This window comes from Strix aluco, chromosome 24 (genome assembly GCF_031877795.1).
Source record: "Strix aluco isolate bStrAlu1 chromosome 24, bStrAlu1.hap1, whole genome shotgun sequence".
NCBI classification, from domain to species: Eukaryota; Metazoa; Chordata; class Aves; order Strigiformes; family Strigidae; genus Strix; species Strix aluco.
The window spans coordinates 6316522-6336954 of record NC_133954.1 but is presented as its reverse complement, the minus strand read 5'-3'; the positions used below and the strand labels follow the sequence as shown (position 1 = coordinate 6336954).

General features: G+C 51.7%; 1 protein-coding gene across 1 annotated transcript; it reads left to right on the top strand.

The window, feature by feature from the left end:
- Positions 1 to 1854: 1854 nt before the first annotated feature.
- Positions 1855 to 2336, top strand: LOC141934380 (reprimo-like protein). Its single transcript, XM_074849777.1, has one exon. The coding sequence runs from the start codon at positions 1958 to 1960 to the stop codon at positions 2291 to 2293; it is 336 nt and encodes a 111-aa protein (XP_074705878.1). The 5' UTR covers positions 1855 to 1957; the 3' UTR covers positions 2294 to 2336.
- Positions 2337 to 20433: the final 18097 nt, after the last annotated feature.

Here is a 20433-nt window from a genome sequence, read left to right as displayed (position 1 = left end):
GCTCGGGTGTGCGTGGAGAGGAGAGGCTGGAGCTGGAGCCAGCAGAGGGAGCAGAAACTCCTTCAGTCTGGAAGTGAGCTGGGGAGAGGAGCTCCCACCCGGGCTGGGGCAGCGGGGATGCTCTGGTTTCCCGTGGGGATTTTTCCTGGCCCTCGGGTTAAACACGAGCAGATACTCTTGTGGGATCGGGGCTTTCCACCTTCCTCCTGCAAGTGCTTCACCTGCAAACTGCCCTGGCAGACCAGGCAGCTCTTCAAGGAAAGAAATGCCATGTGCAAAACAAGGAGGAAAAGCAACAAGTAAAACCCAAACTAAACAGTTTTTGAGCCCTTAAAGTCACAGCAGCAGAACAGGAGCACAGGTCCCAACCGCCTAAAAGGAAAATCAGCCGACACTCTCTACGGAGCCACCCCCCATCCTCAGCCAGCCAGCCTCACGCTCCTGTCTTTAGCTGCGATTTATCAATTCTCATTTTAGGTTTATTAAAATCCCCTTTGGGGGCTGGGCAAAGAAAGTGAGTGAGGATGTACACAGCTAAAGCAGGACGAGGTCCTCACATCGTGGCTTGGGGGTGATCGTGCCCTCCAGACACGTTTCTGGGCAAATACCAACAGGCAAAGCCGGGACACAGCAGTTCCACGGGCAGAGCCCTGGGATGGGCAGGGTCGGGACTGAGCCAGACACAGCTGGACACCCCGACTTGGGGTGTCACTTTGGGAGGTTACGCAGACACAGGGGATGAAACTTCTCCTGGGATTGCCTTGGTGGGGCTGAGGGGCCTGAGTGAGAGGGTCAGCGATGCTCCGGCCCTGGGTGCAGCAGTGATGCTGCTGTAGGACCCAGAGCTGGGGACAGGGCAGGGAAGGGGTATTGGACAGAGATCAGGGTGCAGCATTGCAGCGCTCCCCTTCAGAGGGACTAAAGGAGCAGGAGGGGAAGAAGAGGGAGACAGAGGTGCCTGGGGAGCAAACCCCCAGCCAGAGGAAGACAAGGACGCACGGAGGGGGATGGATCCAGCTCTCATCTGGAGGCACAGGACAGGCATCACTGAGCAGAGCTGGGGGTGGACTGGGCTGGATTGGGCCAGCGCTGCTCGAAGAAGGAGTGGGTGGCACAGAGCAGCAACCGGGGATCGGCGAGAGCAGCACTGACCTGAGCTCACGGGAGCCCGTGTCAGGGGGGACAGGGACCTGCCAGCAGTCCAGGACCAACGCTGACCATGTGGGCTGCTTTCGGGAGCAGGTGGGGGGGCCGGGAGGAAGGATGAGTTAGGTGCCACTCCACAGGGCCTTAGGGGTCAGCCCCCACCTGGGGGTGGCACGGGGGTGGGTGCGTGCACCCGTGGCAGGGCAGAGAGGGGGTGCACACGCGTGGGGAAGGGGTGGGCAGCCTGGGTGAGCGTGGAGGGGGAGGAAGGCGGTCCTGGGGGGAGGCTGGAAGGGGGTGGAGTTGCTGTTTTTTCTTTGAACACGGTGAAGACTTTAGCTTGGAACTTGCATTTGTGGAGCTCCCAGGCGGCAGGAATCAGCTCTCCCTCCCGCGGGGAGCCCCGGGGGCACGGGCTGCACCGCTCCGCTGCCCTGCGCTTCGGGGTGGCAGCTTCGGGGCAGTGGCGAGGGCAGGAGGCATGGGGCCACCTCCGGCTGCCTTCCTCTCCCCTGCGCCTCCTTCGCCTTTTCTGTCTCTCTCTTTTTGCTTGTTTGGGGGCTTGTGCTAATGCTGCCAGTGCCAGGAGGGATCCAGGAGTGAGCCATCCCTCAGCTGCACAAATTGGCTTCCCAACTGCTCGCAGCCTCAAGGAAGTTTCCCCTCCATCCGAGGCGTTGCGAGAAGAAAGGCAGGAGGTGGCTCGGAGCCCGCCAGCCCACGGTGCCGAGCCCTGGCATGTGAGGGGTGGGCAGGGGGACAGCAAGCTTTCCTCTTGCCTTCCCTGGAGATTTGGGATCGCGCATTGACCATGAATGGATCCTTTTTCAACCAGACTCTCCTAGAGCAGGGAGCTTACCCCAACCGGACCCAGGGCTTGGGAATGCTCATGGCCTGCTGCAATGGGACCAGCTCGGTGTTGGCGACCGACGGCGGCTCCTCGGTCCTGGCACCCGATGAGAGGAGCCTTTACATCACGCGGGTGGTGCAGATCGCCGTCCTCTGTGTCCTCTCCTTGACTGTGATGTTCGGCATCTTCTTTTTGGGCTGCAACTTGCTCATCAAGTCGGAGAGCATGATTAACTTTCTGGTGAAGGACCGAAGACCTTCCAAGGATGTGGGAGCTGCAATCATGGGACTTTACTGAAGCCACCGGGCTTTTGTAGGCAAGTGAACTGTCTGGACCTGGTGCTGAGATGCTCATTCCCATGTGTTTGGGGCAGCTGGGGGGGAGTGGAAAGGGGGGGAGGGGTCTTTTAATATGTCTGTGTCCGTGGGAAAAGCAAACCAGCGCTTCCCAGTCAACAAACTCTGTTGTGGTGAATGGGAAAATCTCCTCAGAGTTGTATCAGACACAATAAATGACCAGCATCGTGTTGCATGCAGAAATGGCTTAAGTTTTGCATGAAACTTGCAGAAACAGTGATAATGTGCAGATCTGGACTCTTTTCTGCTGTTACCTTGGATACTGCTACCTGGGATTTAGGGCTAAAAAAAAAAAAAAAAAAGAAAAAGGCAAAAAAAAAGGCAAATAGCTCACTACAAAAAGAAAACAAACAAAAAAACAAACTAAAGGGAAAGCAAAATACATGGCACGGACACATCTTGACCATGGGGCAGGGGAAAGGAAGTGCCATGTGGGTCGTACAACGAAGTCTCCATGCTACAAAATGTGTCACTGTTTGTATTTCGGACCTCAAGCATGCATCTTCTGGTACAGTTTTGTAGTGAGGAAAGCATGTTCTTCCTTATTTTTCTGAGCTATCCTGTTAAATAAACTGGTACTTTCTTCTTTCACACTATGCTGAAGGAAGAAAAGAACCCAGATAAATACAAAAAACCGCTCCAACCCCAAAACAAAAGCATGATTGTTTTTGTACACAATAGCCTTTTTTTTTTTCAAGTTCTATATTGTTACAGTCCTTGCAGTTTTTGTAGTTTTTTGAAAACTGGTGAACATTCAGGAAAAAAGAACCTGTTTCAAAAGTATTTTGTGTTGTGTTCATTTTCGTGTTCATTTTCTCTCTCTGTGAGTTCAGGTATTTCAATCCTAGCTCCTGATATAATCATCTCACCTTCCAGTTGAACTCTAATTAGAGTTTCTTTAAAGCAGAAACTACCATACATTTTTCACAGGCAAGTATCACCTACCACTAGCAAATAAATCTGTCAGGAGCTACGTATTTCAGGCTTGTGTTAAATACCTGCACAGTACTGAGGCAGAGATTCATAAAGATGCACTGATGCACCTCTTGCAAAGTAAGATTTCAGCCTCCAAGTTAAAATCTCCAGCTCCTCTAATCCTGATGAGCTGTCAAAACTAAATTATGTGAGAGGAGGAGGGCTCCTGACCTTTGTTCTGTGATGGAATTACAGCTCTGTCCGTGGGTGTGAGATGGAAATAATTTGAGTTTTGTTGCGCCAACAATATTCCTGCTGGGTCCACTTCTGTAGTGGGAAAGCAATCCTGGATACTGGAGGAGCTGATAATCTGGTCTACTTGGATGTAAATCCACAACAGCTCTCTGCCTTTCCCAGAAGAAAACAAGATTAGAGTACGTTTTGTAATTAATCAGTATTTGCTGAGCACCTTCTTCAAGGTTCCTACAGGGTATTGGTGGACTAAACCTGATGCAGAGCAGGATTAGTGCAGCGCTGTCACTGGTTGCTCCCAATAACCTGTTGTCTGAAACGCTTTAAGAGCACAAAGACATCACGGCAGCAGGACCAGAATTTGGGATTCAAAGCTCTGAAATGTCCTGTTGGTGCCAGCGAAACGGCTGAACAGGCAGGACTCTGATTTTTATGAGCAGCTTGTAGGTCTGTGTACCTGAGCAGCCTTCTCAGCACGGAGGGTTTGCTGCCCTGCCGGCAGACGTAAGAGTGGCTTCACACAGCAGCGTGGAAGGGGATTTTGGTCCCTGTTGCTGAAGGGGGTGTTATGGCCGCTGAGCTCTTTGCGTATGAGTGCAAACTGCTCCTGCTGTGGGAGCACAGCCTGGTCACGACATCAAGGTGAGATGCAGATAACCTCAATGCATACAACGACCCAGCTCTGCAAAAACTTAGGAGTGTAGTTGCTTGTATAACCTAAATGTGCAACTGCATCTTCAGACCGCTGTGCTATCAGAGGACAGCCCAGATGTACTCACTAAACTCCCATCCACCTTCTGCTTTAAGCCGGCCTTTGGTCCCTCTTGTCAATCCATCCACCAGCCGTGGCCCCAGCACAAGGGAGAATTCAGAGGTGGAGGAAGAAACCTTCCAGTGTCAGCAATGCAAGCAAGGCACAGGAAAAGTTGCCAATCCAAAGAAAGCATCAAAATCACCTTAACTCTGGCCTGCAGCAGTGGCCTGAGTGAAGAAGCTGGTCACATTATCTGACGTGTCCCTACCTGCCTTGCTCTGCCAGGGGCTGAGAGAGCTGGGGTGTGTGTTGAGGGGTCCTGCTGCCCAGTGGGGAAACATGGCTCTGCAATCCCACACAGCCACCACTTGCCAAGTGTCCTTAGAGGCCACAGCCAGGAGTGGGGCGTGGGGGTCTTCACCCCTTTTGTGGTGTGGAGTCTTCCAGAGGAAAGGAGAAAAGTCAACCACAGCAGGGTCATGCATACATCAGGTGGAGAAGCAATGCAGTGCCACAGAAAGCAGAGCTGGGCACCTGCTGAGGAAGCTGGAACTTGCTCAGGAGTCAGTTAGAAGAGGGAAGATTTTCCACATGGCCCCTTGGAGCAAGAGCACAACTTCACATTGGCTTGTTCATCCTCTCGTCGTGCCATTAGATTCCCGACAGCCCCCATCCCATTAGATTCCCAATAAAAGGCTGATTACCCCACTGAGAGGAGGAATTATTTGGGGAAAGGTCTCTGGAGGATCGATGCCAGCACTGAGATGGCAAGGGGAGACCGGAAGGAAGGCAATGGAGGGCTGGCATGGTGAGGGAACCCCACAGGTTAGAGATCTGGGGTCTAAAGACCCTCTTGAGGTGAAGTCATGGTTGCTGTTTTAACTGCCCTGATTCCTTCCCTGTCCTGTTCACGCAGAGCAGATGCCAGCTCAGGTCGTGCCTGGTGGAAGGAAGGGTGCTGAGGACATCATGATGCTCCCCAGTTCTCAGGGGAAGAGCTGCCATCTCAGACCCTGAAAACCCAGCTGCCCTGCCCCGGAGGCACGTGTCCGGCAGCCAGAGGATGAGGTGGCTACTCCAGGGCTTGCGTAAGGAAAGCAGACCATAATGGCTCTTTCTACTGCCTTTCCCCACAAATAGCTGTGTTTTTTCATCTCACGCCTACTCATTTAGCTTAAGCTCACGAGTGGGTATGGGCTCCCAAGAAAATTTAAGCCAATTTTTTTGAACGAGGCTCATTTAATGTTATTTTGATTTTTTTTTAATTGTTGCTTGTAGCATGTTAGCTTCCAGAACGTCAGTGGGGTGCCAGGAGCTGTACAAGTATGGCTGAGAAACTGCTGGCTATAGAGTACAGCAGAGAGACAGGGAGAGAAGGGACATGCTTAGGTGCATCATCACATCAGTGGCACAGTGAGGACCAGACATTGAGCCTCATTTAAAATCATCTAGCAGTGGAATGCAATCCTGTGGGACTGGCCACATTGCTCTGAGCCACTGGTCCAGCTAGTCTGCATCCCTTCTCTGAAAACAATCATGATCAGTACATGGTCAGTCAAGTCATCCTGATAATGGGGAACTGCTTCTTAACCCCCATCAAGAGCAACCTGCACTGGACCTTCACAATCCTCCTTCAGGAGCAGCTCCCTGTCTCTGGGCTGGTCCCCACTTGCCACAATTCTGTTCCAGCTGGAATTTCTTATTTCTGGACAGGCAGCAGGGAAACAGCAGAGAAAGGCAAGTGTGAGAGCATTTCCTCCTGCTGAACAGCCTGCCTGCAAGAGAAATCCTCTACCTCTGTAATCACTGATTTTACAATTGGAGAAATAAAGAGGTGGCTTGACCCACCTGAGAAAACCCAGCAACGCTGGTTATACAGTCCTGCCTGCCGCGGGGAACAACCCAAACCAAGTCCCTAATGATACCCACCTCCTTCTCCCTGCCCTGGCAGTCTTGGCTGGGGGCAACGAAAGAGTTAAACAAGATGAGACAGACAAACAGATTAGGGGGGAGGGAGGATCCCAACCTGAGCCTGGCACCAGATGTACTGGAGCGCGTGCACCAAACATACACAGTATTTAATAATTCCTGAGAATTGCCATGGTAATGAAGTGCAGAGTCAGGTTGTTATGGTAACAGCCTTTTTTTTTAGGCAGGGAGGCATTACCCAGGTTGTAACCTCAATCCAAACTGAACACATTTCTGAGAGCCCAAAAAATAAAAAAGAAGTAAAATAAAATCAAATTAGGTAAGTAACAGTTTCCTTCCTCTTGTCTAGCAGTTCTGGGCTCGTTCTGTAGGTAGGTGGAGGGAAGCAGGTTCTTCCAGACACACATTGCCCTGGAAAGCCTGGAGAATGGCTGGAGTGGATCTCCGTGGGTCCGAAACGGAATGCTGATGGGGGGCAAGGGGCTGGACCCCTCTCATGGGCATCTGGGATGCTTCACCACCACCCGGTTTTCCTGCCAGACCTCTGGGCTGGCTCTAGGCGTGTCCCCAGCTGGCCGAGGGGAAGGACACACGTGTCTCTCCAAGTGTATACGCACCAGAGAGCGGTCACCAACAAGCCCTCAGCCAGCGGAGCCCACAGCAGGATGCTGTGATCCCCGTCCGCAGCCTGCCTACGGTTACCTGCATCCCAAGCGATGAGGTCCCAAAGCTGGTCTCCAAGATGAGGCAGGCAGTTTTGGGGCTGGAAAGGAGGTAACAGACCACTTCTCCTAAAGCCACGACAGACCTAAGAAGAAAACACAGGTTTCCTGCGCTCTGGCAAGGTCTCCAGGCTGCTGTGCTCCCCGCAGGGGCACCCATCAAGCAGGAATGGAAATCTCCTGTGTCTCCCTCCTGCCCTCCCATCAGTAGGCAGAAAGCCACTTCCATCTCCCCTCCCAAGTCATCCCCTCCAGCAAATCTGTCAGGTTTGTCCAGCTGATCCTCATATTGAATTTTAATTTAGTGCTGGTTAAATCAGCAGCTTTGTGAGCCCATTTTCTACTAAGGAAGCTGAGACAGTGCTTGTAGGGGTTCACTTAGCAGAGAGATGGCTTGAAATACGCAGTGCTATTACTCAGGAACATTGCTCCATAAATCCTCACTGCAGCTCAGCGTGGTTCTCGTGTAGTGGCTGTGTGAGAGCCATTAGCCTCCAGATAAAGCCTCTGTAGTCCATTAGCTCTGCCAGAGAGGGACAAGTTAATGCCATAAGAGTCAGGTACTCAAGGGAGAACTGAGGCCAAATGATGACAGAATTCAAGAGCCAGCATTGCCTCACAGCTTCGGAGACTTTGCCTACCAGTTTCTCTGTTTGAAAGGGAAACATTTCCCAGTTTCTGTGTCTTCCCAGCTGTTTTGCTGCTGTGGCTGGTGATGGCATTTTGGCCTAGAATTCCTCAGATCCCCTGCCCTGCCCTGGCCCCCTGCTTGAGCCTGCCTGAAGTTGCTAGCCTGGCACAGGGCTTGCTCCCTACCGAGGTGCGGAGCACCTGGCACCACAAAACCTGAGGCACAGAAAGCTCCTCACTTCCAAATAAATGCAGGTTGTCCCTCTTGCTCTTTGCCAAATCAGAGCTGTTATGGGATTGTGTGAGTATTTAGAGTCCTCGGTATAAAACATGGATCTTGCAGCTCCATCTGTACTAGGAAAACGAGCAGCGCCAGGAATGTTCCTGGGCACTAGAACTTGACTGATGCTGCTGTTAACTTGTGAGAATGGCTCTCAGTATGGTTCAGACCTGTGCCTACAACCTGACCCAAACAGTCCCTGGGCTGTGGCAAAATGACAGAGGTACAAGACCACAGTGCATTCAAGGACATTGCTGTCTGCACAGGGTGAGCATCTCATTAGATCTGGTGGATTTACAAGCAAGTGTAGATGTCTTTAAAGCAGTTGTTTGGCATGTTTGGCTTTTGGAATCCACCTTGGTTTTCTCATGTATGAATGAGGGATTGGAAACCCCTAGTTTTAGTCCTGGAGAATATATCTTTGGAAAAACAGTGAACGCAGGGAAGCACAAAACATCCTCAAGAGCCTTGACAACTGCCTGTTCCCTGGTGTTGGATACATCTTTGGGTTCACACTAGTTCCCCCATTAAGATGACTTAGCCAAGCAATTCCCCAGCAGTCTGGTCAAGTTTGCGCTCCTCTGATTTTAGAGACAGGCAATTTCTTGGACTTGTTTGTTTCATGAGCACATGGTTATGGAAAATTCAGTTAAGAGAAGATCAGAATGTTGCCAACAATCAGTATGGTTTGGCACATACCCGAAGATATCGCTGTCAACGTGCTGGAAACTGGTGTGGGCATTAGCAACGCTCGAAAACATGAGCACGCATCTAAAGTGACTGCTCATCTACATGTATTTCAGGTTGTAAGTATGACAGAAGCCTAGCTGCAGAGATGGCTTTGCAGCTCTCATCCTTCCCGGAAGCTAGTGAGTGTGGATGACGTTTTCACATCATTAGTTTAAGGCACGTTAATCAACAAGAAAACAAAAATGACTTTTTAATGACAAAGATTTTAGCACGGTAGTGCAAGAAACTGAGAGATGGGTCTGCATGGCAATCTTGGCTGCAGGTCACAGGTGACTTCAAGGTGAAAGCAGCAGTTTTGGCACTCTGTCAGCCTATGGCACTCAGCTGGTCAGGATCCTGAGTCCTGGCCATGGCAAAGCGCTCTCTGGTGGGGTGCAGTCAGGGAGCAGCTATTAAACCAAACAAGTTTCCTCTTTTTGAGTTAATGAGACCTGTCTGCACGTTGCTTCTCAGATGAATGGGGTTCTCTTGCCCCAGCGACAACCTTTGAAGATACCACCTCTGCAGGTGGATTTACTCTCCTAGCAAGGAACTGTGAGATTAGAGGACACAGCATCAGAATCCCTTGTCAGATCTGCCTTTTCTTTCCATGTGGGCTCACTGGCTGTTTATGATTTATGCAGCACCAGCTGTGCCTTGCTGATATGTGCCTTCAGTGAACACCAACACTTGTGGTTTTGCTCTGAGTGACTCTAGGAGGAAAGGAGACAAGATCCATCCTTTCTGTGACACTCCAGTTCTTCTGAAAGTCTCTGATACTGTGAGGACAGGAATTACCACCTCGTTTTAGCTGTGGATGTGACACTGAAAGTGGAGATGGTCAAGGCAATAATCAGCAAAAGGCAGGAGAAATATCTACCCTCTGGCAGCAGGAAACTAGAATGACCTTTCTGGAAAGGCAGCTGGAACTGCAGAACTACACAACTCTGCTCCTTCATTAAAGAGGCGCTTTTGTTACCTCAGCATGGCTGTTGGTATTGTTCAAGGCCGGTACACAAGCGTGGGTGTGAGGACGGATGCAGGTGCTTGTTCAGAACATTGCACCTTCCAGGAAAACAAGGTGTCCATGAATACAAGCTCAGGGCACTGTTCCCTTTCCATGACAGCTGCCTGGCTGGTGCTGGATGCTGGATCTCTGCCCTGGCATGGCTCAAGCTTTCATGCGTGTGGGGTTAAATCCAGAGTCATCCTTTCTGGCAGGCCGCACACATGTTCACATCTTACAGGTTTCTGTGCAGCTGTGAGTACTCCCCTCTTGTCTCGCTGAATCCCAAAATGCAGGTTTAATAGGACAAGACAGCTGAAGAAGCAGGCAAAATGTAATTAGGCTTTAATTAGCTAAGTTCGTTCTCTCAGATAATTGAAAATCAGACTAATGGGTTGCAATGAATTCCCAGTACAGACAGCCATCCAGCTCGGTGTGTGCTATGCCAGCTGCCACACCACTGCACAAGCCCAGCCTGGAGACTGCACACTACTACCCACTGACCTGCAATACTCTGCAGGGCCCAGTTCCGCATCTCCAGAGACATTAAAACCCCTAAACCCCCCAGGCTGCAGTGAGGCTGGTTTAGTGACCCATGTACACAGCAAGGCTCATTGTTCTTCATCTCACACTTCACAAACCAGGAAGCCAGCGGGCCACTAAACTTCACACACCCAGGCAGGAGCCTGCCAACAATCCTAGTGTGACAGGCCCTACTCTGGGCCATTTGCAACATGCCAGAGGGCTACAGCTGGAAAGGACAACAGGTTTAACTCCCACTTGCCTCCATCACGATTACAGCATGCAAGCAGTTGGCTGGCCTCCAAGACTGGCTGCGTATGGCCGGTGCTGAAACAACCGTGCTGGTTGCCCCTTCTTCTGTCTCTGCTGCTCAGTCTGTCTCAGCTGGTGGGTTTCCAGAAGCTCTGTTTCATGATCAAGCCTGCCCTGGGCTGATTGAAACCTCTGGGGTACAAGTTGGAGTTGGCTGTGACACTTCTAGATCTGCCTCGGCAGCGCTTTCTGGTAGAAAACCACAGATTTAGTAGCCTCTGGCTGTACTGGAGCTCCCTTCTACCTGAACAAAACTGAATGTCTCCACCATGAATGTGACAAAGCGAAGTGAAGCAATCATTTTGGCTGTGAGCTTAGCAAATAGGTTGCTTTGCCCAGGTGCACACAATTTTTCTAGCAAGTCGCTTGTGAGACTCCACATCCCTGTTTCATGGAGCAGAGACCTGGTACAGATGGCAGTTTCCCAGTGGCCAGGGATGGTTCAGAAAGGTTGCACAGGTAAGAACAAATGTGATGTTGTTCTTTTCATCACAGTGCTTGAAGGATCATGCTAGAAAAATGCTGGACTTATTCTGCATCCTTGGCTCAAGCTTCCCTTCTCTCTCCCTGCTAGGCAGCGTGCTGTGTGCCAGGTGGCTGCATTTCATTATGGAGTTTATAAAGTGCCTGGGGAAACAAGGCATGGGGGATGAAAAATTACATACACATTTCACTCAGCGCTGACTGTTCATCATCTCCTTGTACAGAAACGCAGTAATCACCGGGGCAGGCAGGGGGTGCAGAAGGGAGGTACTAATCACATTTGCACCATTCCTGTAGTTTGGGGTTTTTTTTCACACTTCCATCTGTCTGGGCTGTATCACTAGGGATATTTCTTTTGCCTTGGGGTGAAAACCACTTCCAGCTTTATGTGTTTCCCAAATGAATGGGAAGAAAAAAAGAAAGAAGTCAGCTCTGCGGTGACAGGGAGCTCTGCATGTTGCTACAGTTTCAAGTCAAGACCTGACATCTCATTTTTCCCTTGGGCTGCAAAGCAATTCCAGAGTCCTCCTCTGCACTGGCCACATTGCACAGTGGTACGAATGGCTTTGCCCGCTCCCATCCTCTTGTGTTTGAGGTGCTGATTTCAAAGCACTTTGCACCAGAGGTGAAGTCTCCAGCACTGCTGGAGGAGCCACAACAAACCCAGCTCCTTCCCCTTGGCTCTAGGTGGAGCAGCAAAGGCCGACGGGAGAGAGAAGTTAGTAAGAACCTCAGCTGCCTAGGAATTTGCCACATACACAGTTACTTTAAATGGCTCAGGCCTGCTGCCTGCAGGTGTCTTATTTCGGAGCTTTAGGATGACTAATAGCTCCATTATTCTCTGCAAGGTATATACCAGGTTACCCTTTAACAGACAGGAGGGAACAACACCTGGCAACAAAACACAAAGAAACACAGCTGGCCACTTGGATGCACTGGGCCAAAGTCCCTTTTTATAGCTCCCTCCTCATGTGCAGGGGGCTGTGGGATGAAGAAATTGAAGAACAGCGACGCCAAAGCTCAGCATCACCACTTCCCTCTTTGTTATGGTGGAAATGCTCAGCTGAGCCTCGCAGTTATGGCCATTTCTGGAGGAGGGGATCGTTTAGGACTGTGCTTTCTTGTGCTAAAGCTTGTGGCAGCTACACTTTAGAGCACCCCCAGCTCCCTGCATCCTCGCTGTCTTTTCATGCATAGGGGAGTCATCAGTGAACCTGATCAGAGAACCTGAAAAAAACCCATAGCAAACTAGCACTAAACACAGGTTTCCATGTTGGTCAGTTCATTCTCTGCTTCTCCATGCAGCCCCCAGCACAACTAACAGGAACCCTGTCCTGCTACAGGAAAGAGGAGGGAAAGGGTGTCACATTGTGAAAGGTACTTCTCAAGCTCCCCAAAAAAACAGCTTTAGAAGAGTTCTCCTTCAGCTTTGGATCCACTAAAACCCCAGGATCGTTCCTGTATAGCTGCTGCCCAGCTCACTGTCCCCTTCCACAATTTGTGGAGCTGATGATCGATACAGGTTTGCATTCGTTCCTAGTGAACCCCATCACAGGGGCTATTTCAGCACCGTTTCTCTGTTTCACCGGGCTCCTTTCAAACTCTCATCTTGCATTACTCACACCTCTCCTCCCAGTGTGGGGTGTCTGCAAACATATTACACATCCTGCTCCTTTGTTCAAGCCACCAAACAGTCCTTGTGCAAAAGCCCCCTGTTTTCTGGTAGCTTCTCCCTTGCTTTTCTTTCCTGGGTGCGATGAGGCTTTTTTGGGAAACACAGGTAACATGCCACCGAGTCTGTCATCTGCAACAGTAATAAATGCCTTGCCCAAAGCAACGTACATGGGACCCGCTGTTCCCTTACTCAGCGTCAAGTCTTCAGTGTAGATCGGTTCACTGCAGTGGATCTGGGAAGTTTTACTCCTGCTTTGAATTTGGATCACAATGCAGAGATGGTGGGAGTATGTGGCATTGATTTCCTGCTGATGGGTAATTTTGGAGCTTGGGAAATAAACAGAAAGAGACAAAACATTAAAATCTCGTGATAAAACTTGGCTTGCTTTGCCTTAGTCCAGCTGCCACATGTCGTTTCCATTTCTCAGGCTTTCCCTCCCTTCTTTTAGTCTCCATTTATTGCAGTGTGACAAGAAAATAACTTTTTATTACAGAATTGGCCCTTGGCACTTTGCCTATGTCTAACCTCCACTTGATCCTCCCCAAATTTTTTTTTTCTCCCCATTTTCCTGCAAATTTGCTCCCTTTGCCTGGCTGGGACAATCTCCCAGTGAACCCAGCCTGCTCCAAGGAAATGATTCCATGTAAAAAAATCCTAGGGCAACCAGTTCTAAGCCATTCTTATCATGGTTTGCTTTGTGTGGGTCTCCTGCAAGTTATTTCCTCCTGAAATCCCAAACTCAATGTAAAAGAATTACCTGTCTTTTTAATCAAGGAATAATTTCAGCTGGGTAATGAATTGCTTGAGAAATGAATACAGAAGGAGCCGAAGCCCTCCAACGGAACAGCCTCCAGTTTTGCGCTATTAATGCTCCTTATGAAATGTGTCAAAACTCTGCCAGCCTTCGCTGTGTCTGCTCTGGGGTCTCTGCCTCGTGACTAGGAAAATGAGAAGACAGTGGGGGAAGTGTGTCCAGAGCAGGGCTTGAGGAAAACAGCTCCTGAAGGCCAGAGAGCTCTGGCAGGGCTGTTATATTCAAGCTGAACACAGGGAGCCCATTGTGCTGTGCTGGGGGTTGAAACTGGCCCCGAGCACCTCACTGCTTTGTCTGCCGGCTGCCAGAGCTGCTGAGAACAGGCTCTGAGCCTGTAGAGCCCCTTGTGCAAAGCCCTGCTTAGCTAAATCAGGTCCTGCACCGACTGCACGCTTACACCAGCTGAAATCACAACTTCATGATCTCACATCAGAGCAGGCAGCCACCAGAGAAGGGGGTTCTCTCCTCCCATCGCCTCTGTGCCCATCAGTGAGGCAGATCAGGCAGCTGATCTGGCTGAATATTGGGTTTTTTTGTCCTCAGTTCTCTGGATCAGCTCCCTGACCTGACTCACAGAGAGGATCCATTTGCTGCCAGTGCTATCACAGGGGTGACAAGTGGGGGCGTGGGATCCTCCGCCTGGCAGTGGCCTGCATCTCCCTGACCACAGCCTCAAGATCACGGCTGAATCTTCAGACAAATCAACTCTCCATTGTGAAGGTCAGTGAGGCAGAGGGAGGAGCCCTGCAGCTGGAGACACTTAACGTGGAGCAGCAAAGATGCTGGTGGACACCCCCACGGTGACTGCACCCAGTGGTGGCTCGGGGTGCACAGGGTGCTGTGTCCCACCCCAGCCACGAAGCCAGCAGCCCCGAGGCTGAACACTGCCTGCCTGCTTGCGACGTGGGATCGGTCGTCCCGCTCCTGCTGGATGCTGATGAACCAAAATAACTCCCTGTTTTTCCCAGCCAGCGCTGAGCTGGGATGTGTTTGGGAAGGCGACTGCGACACTGTGACAGATGGCCAAGAAAGCAAATGCTGTTTTTTATGTCACCTCCGTGTTTCCTCCTCTGCTGTCTCCTGCGCTGGAGGCGGTGTTTGGAGATGGTGTGTGCTGCCAGCACGCGGCTGGCGCCGGAGCTGAGGAGACAGCAGAAGGTTGGAGCAAGGTGCTGGCCACCTCGTGCACATCTCTCCCCCGGCTCTCTCATGCTTTTGACCTACATCAAGGCCTTCTCCTACAGGAATCTGTGCCAAAGATGGGGCTTGGAAGTGGACTGGTGCTTGAGGTGGAGTGTTTGCTTTTGCAGAGCTACTGAACGGCCCCCCACAACCTGCCTGCAGGCCCACACTGTTTTCTTTTGCTCTGAAGAGCCAGATAGTCCAGGAAAACTAGGCCAGGGTGTCCTGCTGCCAGCTAGTGTCCAATACTGGCTCTTCTTCTTACAGACCCAACGCTATCTGCGTGTAGAGGACCCTGGGCAAGCCAAAGCTTTGATAAAAGCTAGTTTCTGAAACTCCTTGCTGTCTCACTGCCTCTTCTCTGTTTTTACGTGTGTTACGATCGCTTGCCGCCCCTCCTGGGGCACAAACATCATGGCAGTGTTCAAGGAGGGCTGGGCTAGTGAGCGATGGAGTCCTAGATCCCTGACAGAGTGGAAATTCAGCAGGGAGAGGAGCACACTTCAGCAGGAGAAGGGGTGCGTAAACTGCTGTCACTTGGGTTATACCTTGGAGGAGGCTGGTGCAGGGTCTGGAGTACAGGTCTGATGGGGAGCGGCTGAGGGAACTGGGGGGGTTTAGTCTGGAGAAGAGGAGGCTGAGGGGAGACCTCCTGGCCCTCTACAGCTCCCTGAAAGGAGGGTGCAGAGAGGGGGCATGAGTCTCTTGAGCCAAGGAACCAGCGCCAGGACAAGAGGGAATGGCCTCAAGCTGCGCCAGGGCAGGGTCAGACTGGCTCTTAGGAAGGATTTCTTTGCAGAAGGGGTTGTTGGGCGTTGGAATGGGCTGCCCAGGGCAGGGGGGGAGTCCCCATCCCTGGAGGGGTCAAAGAGTTGGGTTGACCCAGCGCTGAGGGATCTGGTGGAGTTGGGAACGGTCAGGGTGAGGTTCATGGTTGGACTGGAGGATCTTCAAGGGCTTTTCCAACCTGGATGATTCTGTGATCCTGTGAATGGCCCTGCGCAGGGACGCAGGCATGAATCCACACCAGCCCGTGCAGGTGGCTGCTGCTCCACGCTGCGGGCTCTGCTTCCATGGCAGGAGAGAGTCGCTTCTGCCGCACTGCTCGGCTGCCAGGACACCAGCTCCTTTCACAGCCTGCCTGGTGCGGAAGGAGTGACTGACATCTCTGTTTGGCACAGCGTCTATCTGCCTCCTGCTTCTGCCTTGTTGCACTTGGCAATTCTCCCCCTTCTCCCTCTGTTTTTCCACTAGGAGATCTCACACTCCTCTGCCTTGGCATCGGTAGACAGACGAGAAGGGGTGGACAGATATATGTACTCAGAACAGCTCAGGAATAGCTCTTCTGTCTCTCCCTAACTGCGATGGAGGAAGAGTCTCCCTGAATTCAAGAATGCCTGAATTCAGATCCCTGAATTTGAGGATGTGGCATTCAGCAGTGGGGATCACTGGTGTGTAAGGCAGCCAGAGCTTCTTTTCCTAAAATAGTGAAACTGAATTCAGAGAGGCTGGTGAAAAATCATTGTCACAGTACGTGACAGAGCTATGAACTGGAGTAATTTCTGTTGTGTGCTTGGAGCCCTCGTGAGCCTGGGGAGCCCCAAAGGGCTGCATGGCAGCTTCCAGCCTCGCATCCCTGAGGACTGCCAGTGAAGGATAAGCCACTGGCTGCAGCTGTGCTTTGGGCTAGTGCTGTGCTGGGTTCTCTGCGTTGGTGCCACCCCAAAGCCCTGGGAGGGGTAACTGAAGCCCCATCTGAAGGTGGTTCAGGAGAATAAAGCAAAAGAGAAAGTGGTGGGCAGATATGAAGACGGGGGAGCAGGGCAGACAGGATGACAGGAAAATTCTGCAGAGAAGCAGCACAAGGTAGGGAGAGGCAGAGAGGAGCTGGTCTGCACCCACACACCCAGGCCCAGCCCTTTCCCGCAGCAGGAGCATTGAAATGGAAATCGCTTGCTATTTACAGTGCCAGCATCCTCCCTGCTCCCCCCACCGAGCCAGACTGGGGCCCTCCCTGCCCACCCAAGGCTGGCACTCTGTGCCACAGGCACAGTGTCTGTGTGTGTGTGTGTGTGTGGGAACAGGGATGCTGTGAGGCTTAAGGTGGTCATGGGGAGCAGACTCAGCTCCCTCATCCTCTCTGGACAGCACAAAACCTGTAACGGTGAAGAGGAGCACCGTGCTCATGATTAAACACATTCCGCCCTCACCATCTCCCCGTGCCACTCCACAGGCAGCCAGGGATTTAGGAACAAGGCAAGGAGGAAGACATAGGGGCTGGGCAGAGCCACAGTTTCCTCCAAGTGGCAGGACAAGCCAGGAGGTATTTCAGACCTCCCTAGAAGGCCCTGGTCATTATTCTGCAGCATTATTCTGCTATGCAGGGAGACACGTGCATGTGAGTGTGTAAAAACAATGCCAGCCATGACCTGGCTTCATTTACCCATACAGGTAGCATTTGGCAGCAGAAAAGAAACTTGATCCCATGCTGCTCCCTGCTGTGGCTGCACCCGCCTGGGCCCAGGGGAATGACTGTGTTGTAAGAGCCGGGCACCAGTCCAGTTCCTCGAGGCCAGCATCTGCTGACAAGTGCCAGAGAGCAAGAGCTGAGCTGAGCTGTGCCTGGAGCCAGCACCCTCCCTCCAAGCTGCCGAGCAGCAGCTCGTGGTTGTAGAGACCTCCCACCACTCAGTGGGCCCCTGCAGCATAGCCTCCTGGGCCCACACCTTCCTGGAGTGTGAAGCAATGTCAAGGTCAGGCTTGTCACAGGGATGTGCCCCCAGTGCGCAGCAGAGAGCAGATGATGGGTCCTTTGAGAGCAGGGCTGTGAGGACACAGAGCTTCAGGACAGCACCCAGGTCTTCATATCTCTCCGCACAGCCAAGGACAATTGCCCAGACCTGGAAAAGGGTCTGTAAAGACACAGAGAAAGCCTGTGAGGGCTGGCCTGTGACTCTGGTGGCCTGTGGGATGGTGGGATTAAGCCCACCTTGCAGAGCTCTGAGCTGCAGAGGTCCTTGCTGTTTCCCATTCTTTGCCTTCATCGGGTCTACTCTGAGTAGCACTTCCACAGCACGGGTCTTTGATGTGGCACGCTGCAGACTGGATGATGAAAGAGTTAACTGTCCCCTGGGATGGGGCTGAGCTGGCAGCAAAGCAATTGTGAAGTTAATTAAGCAGAAAGCTCCTCCAACTACTCCAGGTCCCTCCCGCTCTGTTCTTTCCCACTATAAACGGGGCTGGAGGATGGAGGCAGAAGGATGGAAGTTAACAACTGTGACACTGGCACTGCCTCTCTGGGAAGAGCACGAGAGCAGCCTCATACACATCCTTTTGGAAAAGCAATAGAAGCAGTGAAGCTGGGAAGTAGGAGGTTTTTCAGCCAGGTATTTAGTTCCCTCCATGGCACAGCCAAACCGCCTCCCCGCCCTTATTCTTCCCCTCCAACATGCCCCCAGCCATTCACACCAAACCAAACGGGGCTGGTACCAGTGCTAGCCCAGTTCCCAGCCTGGAGACCTGCGGGTTGTTCTCTAATTGGGCTGCCTCAGGCCAGACAGCCAGAGGTCAGAGGCTGGCTGGTAGGCAGTGGGGTTGCTGGCGGGGCTGGCCAGATGGAGCAGGGCTGGGCCCAGATGGTGGCAGGGCAACAGTTTTTCACACAACCCCCTCCTGTTTCAGCAGAGCTGGTGGGAGCGTTCCCAGTGGGTGGCCTCCTGGCTGCCCCAGGAAAACTAGACCTGCTCGATCCTCCCCTTTCCTCCTGCATGGTACCCACATTTCAGATGCAACAGGCTGGCAGGAGCAAGGCTCAAATAAGACCAGTCAGGCCCTCGTCTGTTTTCCAGCTCTCCCTGGCCTTTCTGAAAGAGCCACCGCCTCCACGGCTCCCACGCGGCAGCACAGCTCACTCCACAGAGCTGACCCCAGTGCAAGCCTCCGTGGGAAGGGAACTGCCAATCCCTGGGCCAAGGTCAGCAACTCAGAGCCCATCCTGCAGCACCCTGAATGAAGCAGAGCCAGTCTGTTACACCAGAGCAAAGTCAAAAGGAAATCATGTTTTGAAGCAATGCAGTTGTTCATCATTGCAAGGTACGTTCATGTTTTCCTGGGGCAACTGGAGCCCAGTCTTGGTTAAACAATAGGACAGTCCAGAGCGGAAAGAATCACAGAATCACAGAATCATCTAGGTTGGAAAGGACCTTGAAGATCATCTAGTCCAACCGTTAACCCAGCACTGACAGATCCCAACTACACCAGATCCCTCAGTGCTATGTCAACCCGCCTCTTGAACACCTCCAGGGATGGGGACTCCACCACCTCCCTGGGCAGCCCATTCCAACGCCCAACAACCCGTTCTGTAAAGAAATACTTCCTAATATCCAGTCTAAACCTTCCCTGGAGCAACTTGAGGCCATTACCTCTTGTCCTATCGCTTATTACTTGGTTAAAGTGGCTCATCCCCAGCTCTCTGCAACCTCCTTTCAGGTAGTTGTAGAGGGCGATGAGCTCAGGATCATTTCCACCTGGCTCTGCTTGCTAACTAAGTTGTTTCAGTCAGGCAGCGTGCCCTAGTTTCCCCATCTATAACGTCAGTGATGCTCAGCTCTGTAGAAGTACTGTACTATGCAGTTTGCTGTGCCATAGACCTGGGTCTGAGCCTGGCTGTTACTCCATTTCCCTGGTCAGTCTCTGGGCCTTGTCAGATTTCTTTCCTGTTTCTATCATTACAAGGAAACAAAAAACCAGGATCTTTGGTGTCAGCAGTACACACCATCCTCTCCCATTCAAAGAAGGGGCTGCCTGTTTCCCTGTGAAAGTCTCCTGAGAATTTAGACTCGTACCAGAGGACTGTCAAACTGCATTTGGGGTGAAGATACTGTGAATGAGCCGCCACCTGCCAGCCAGCAGCTCCATTAATGTAGGGATCCTTGCAACAGAGCACAGGCAGAAAGGGCGTAAGATGGTCCCTACGTATCGGGACTTCCCACAGGAAAACGTGAGCATACAATGGATATTGATCTGTACACACAGAAGATCTGATGCTTCTGGGCTATCACAGGTCTTGTCAGGTACAAGCAGCCACTGTCCTGTGTGTGAATCATCCTAGAAGCCTCTGTGCAGCACAGCTTAAACAGTATCCCTGTTTAAGGTACTGCTGCCTCCTCCTTCCTGTAGTATGGATTGGACCCACGGTCTGTAGAAGATGCTCTGGCTTTACGGCAGAGGAATGTTAAGGTTTCAGCCTTTCTCTCCCATGGCAGTGCAAGAAGGGACAGGGACTGATGTGATGTCTATGTTGCAGCTTCTAATAGAATTAAAAGGAATCAAAAATCAGAAGTGTGGAACAACTCTTCAGGGATGGACTAACCGAGAAATCTTCAGCCTGGAGGAGAGTTCAGTGACAGGAAAGAAACGACTGAGGTTTGTAAGATCTTCAGACAGTGACCAGGGAGGAAATACTGCTCGTTTTTCACTCTTCTAGAAAGGTGGAACTCAAAAGAAATGAAAAATCAGCAGGTGGAAAAGAAGTATATGACAGTGCTTTTGCACACCGCAGGATTCACGTATGTTTGCAGGAGTCAAAGCCACCGACAGGCTCAGTGCAGGGTGAGATGCACTCACTGAAATCTCTTCACAAGGACTTTAAACTGTAAAACAATCCTTAATCTGCTCTTGGGGAGGGAACATGTACAAGCAGAGCTGGACCATCTCTCTCTGCACTCACGTGCTTCAAGAAACAGCACTGCCTGCAGGCAGCTACCAAGCCCTTTGGTCTGACCCAGCGTGCCCGTCCTCACCCCCTGCGTGCTGCTCGGCCCCGTGGCCGGGAAGAAGAGACAAATTCCGCACGTGCCTGCCTGTCTTGGCTGACG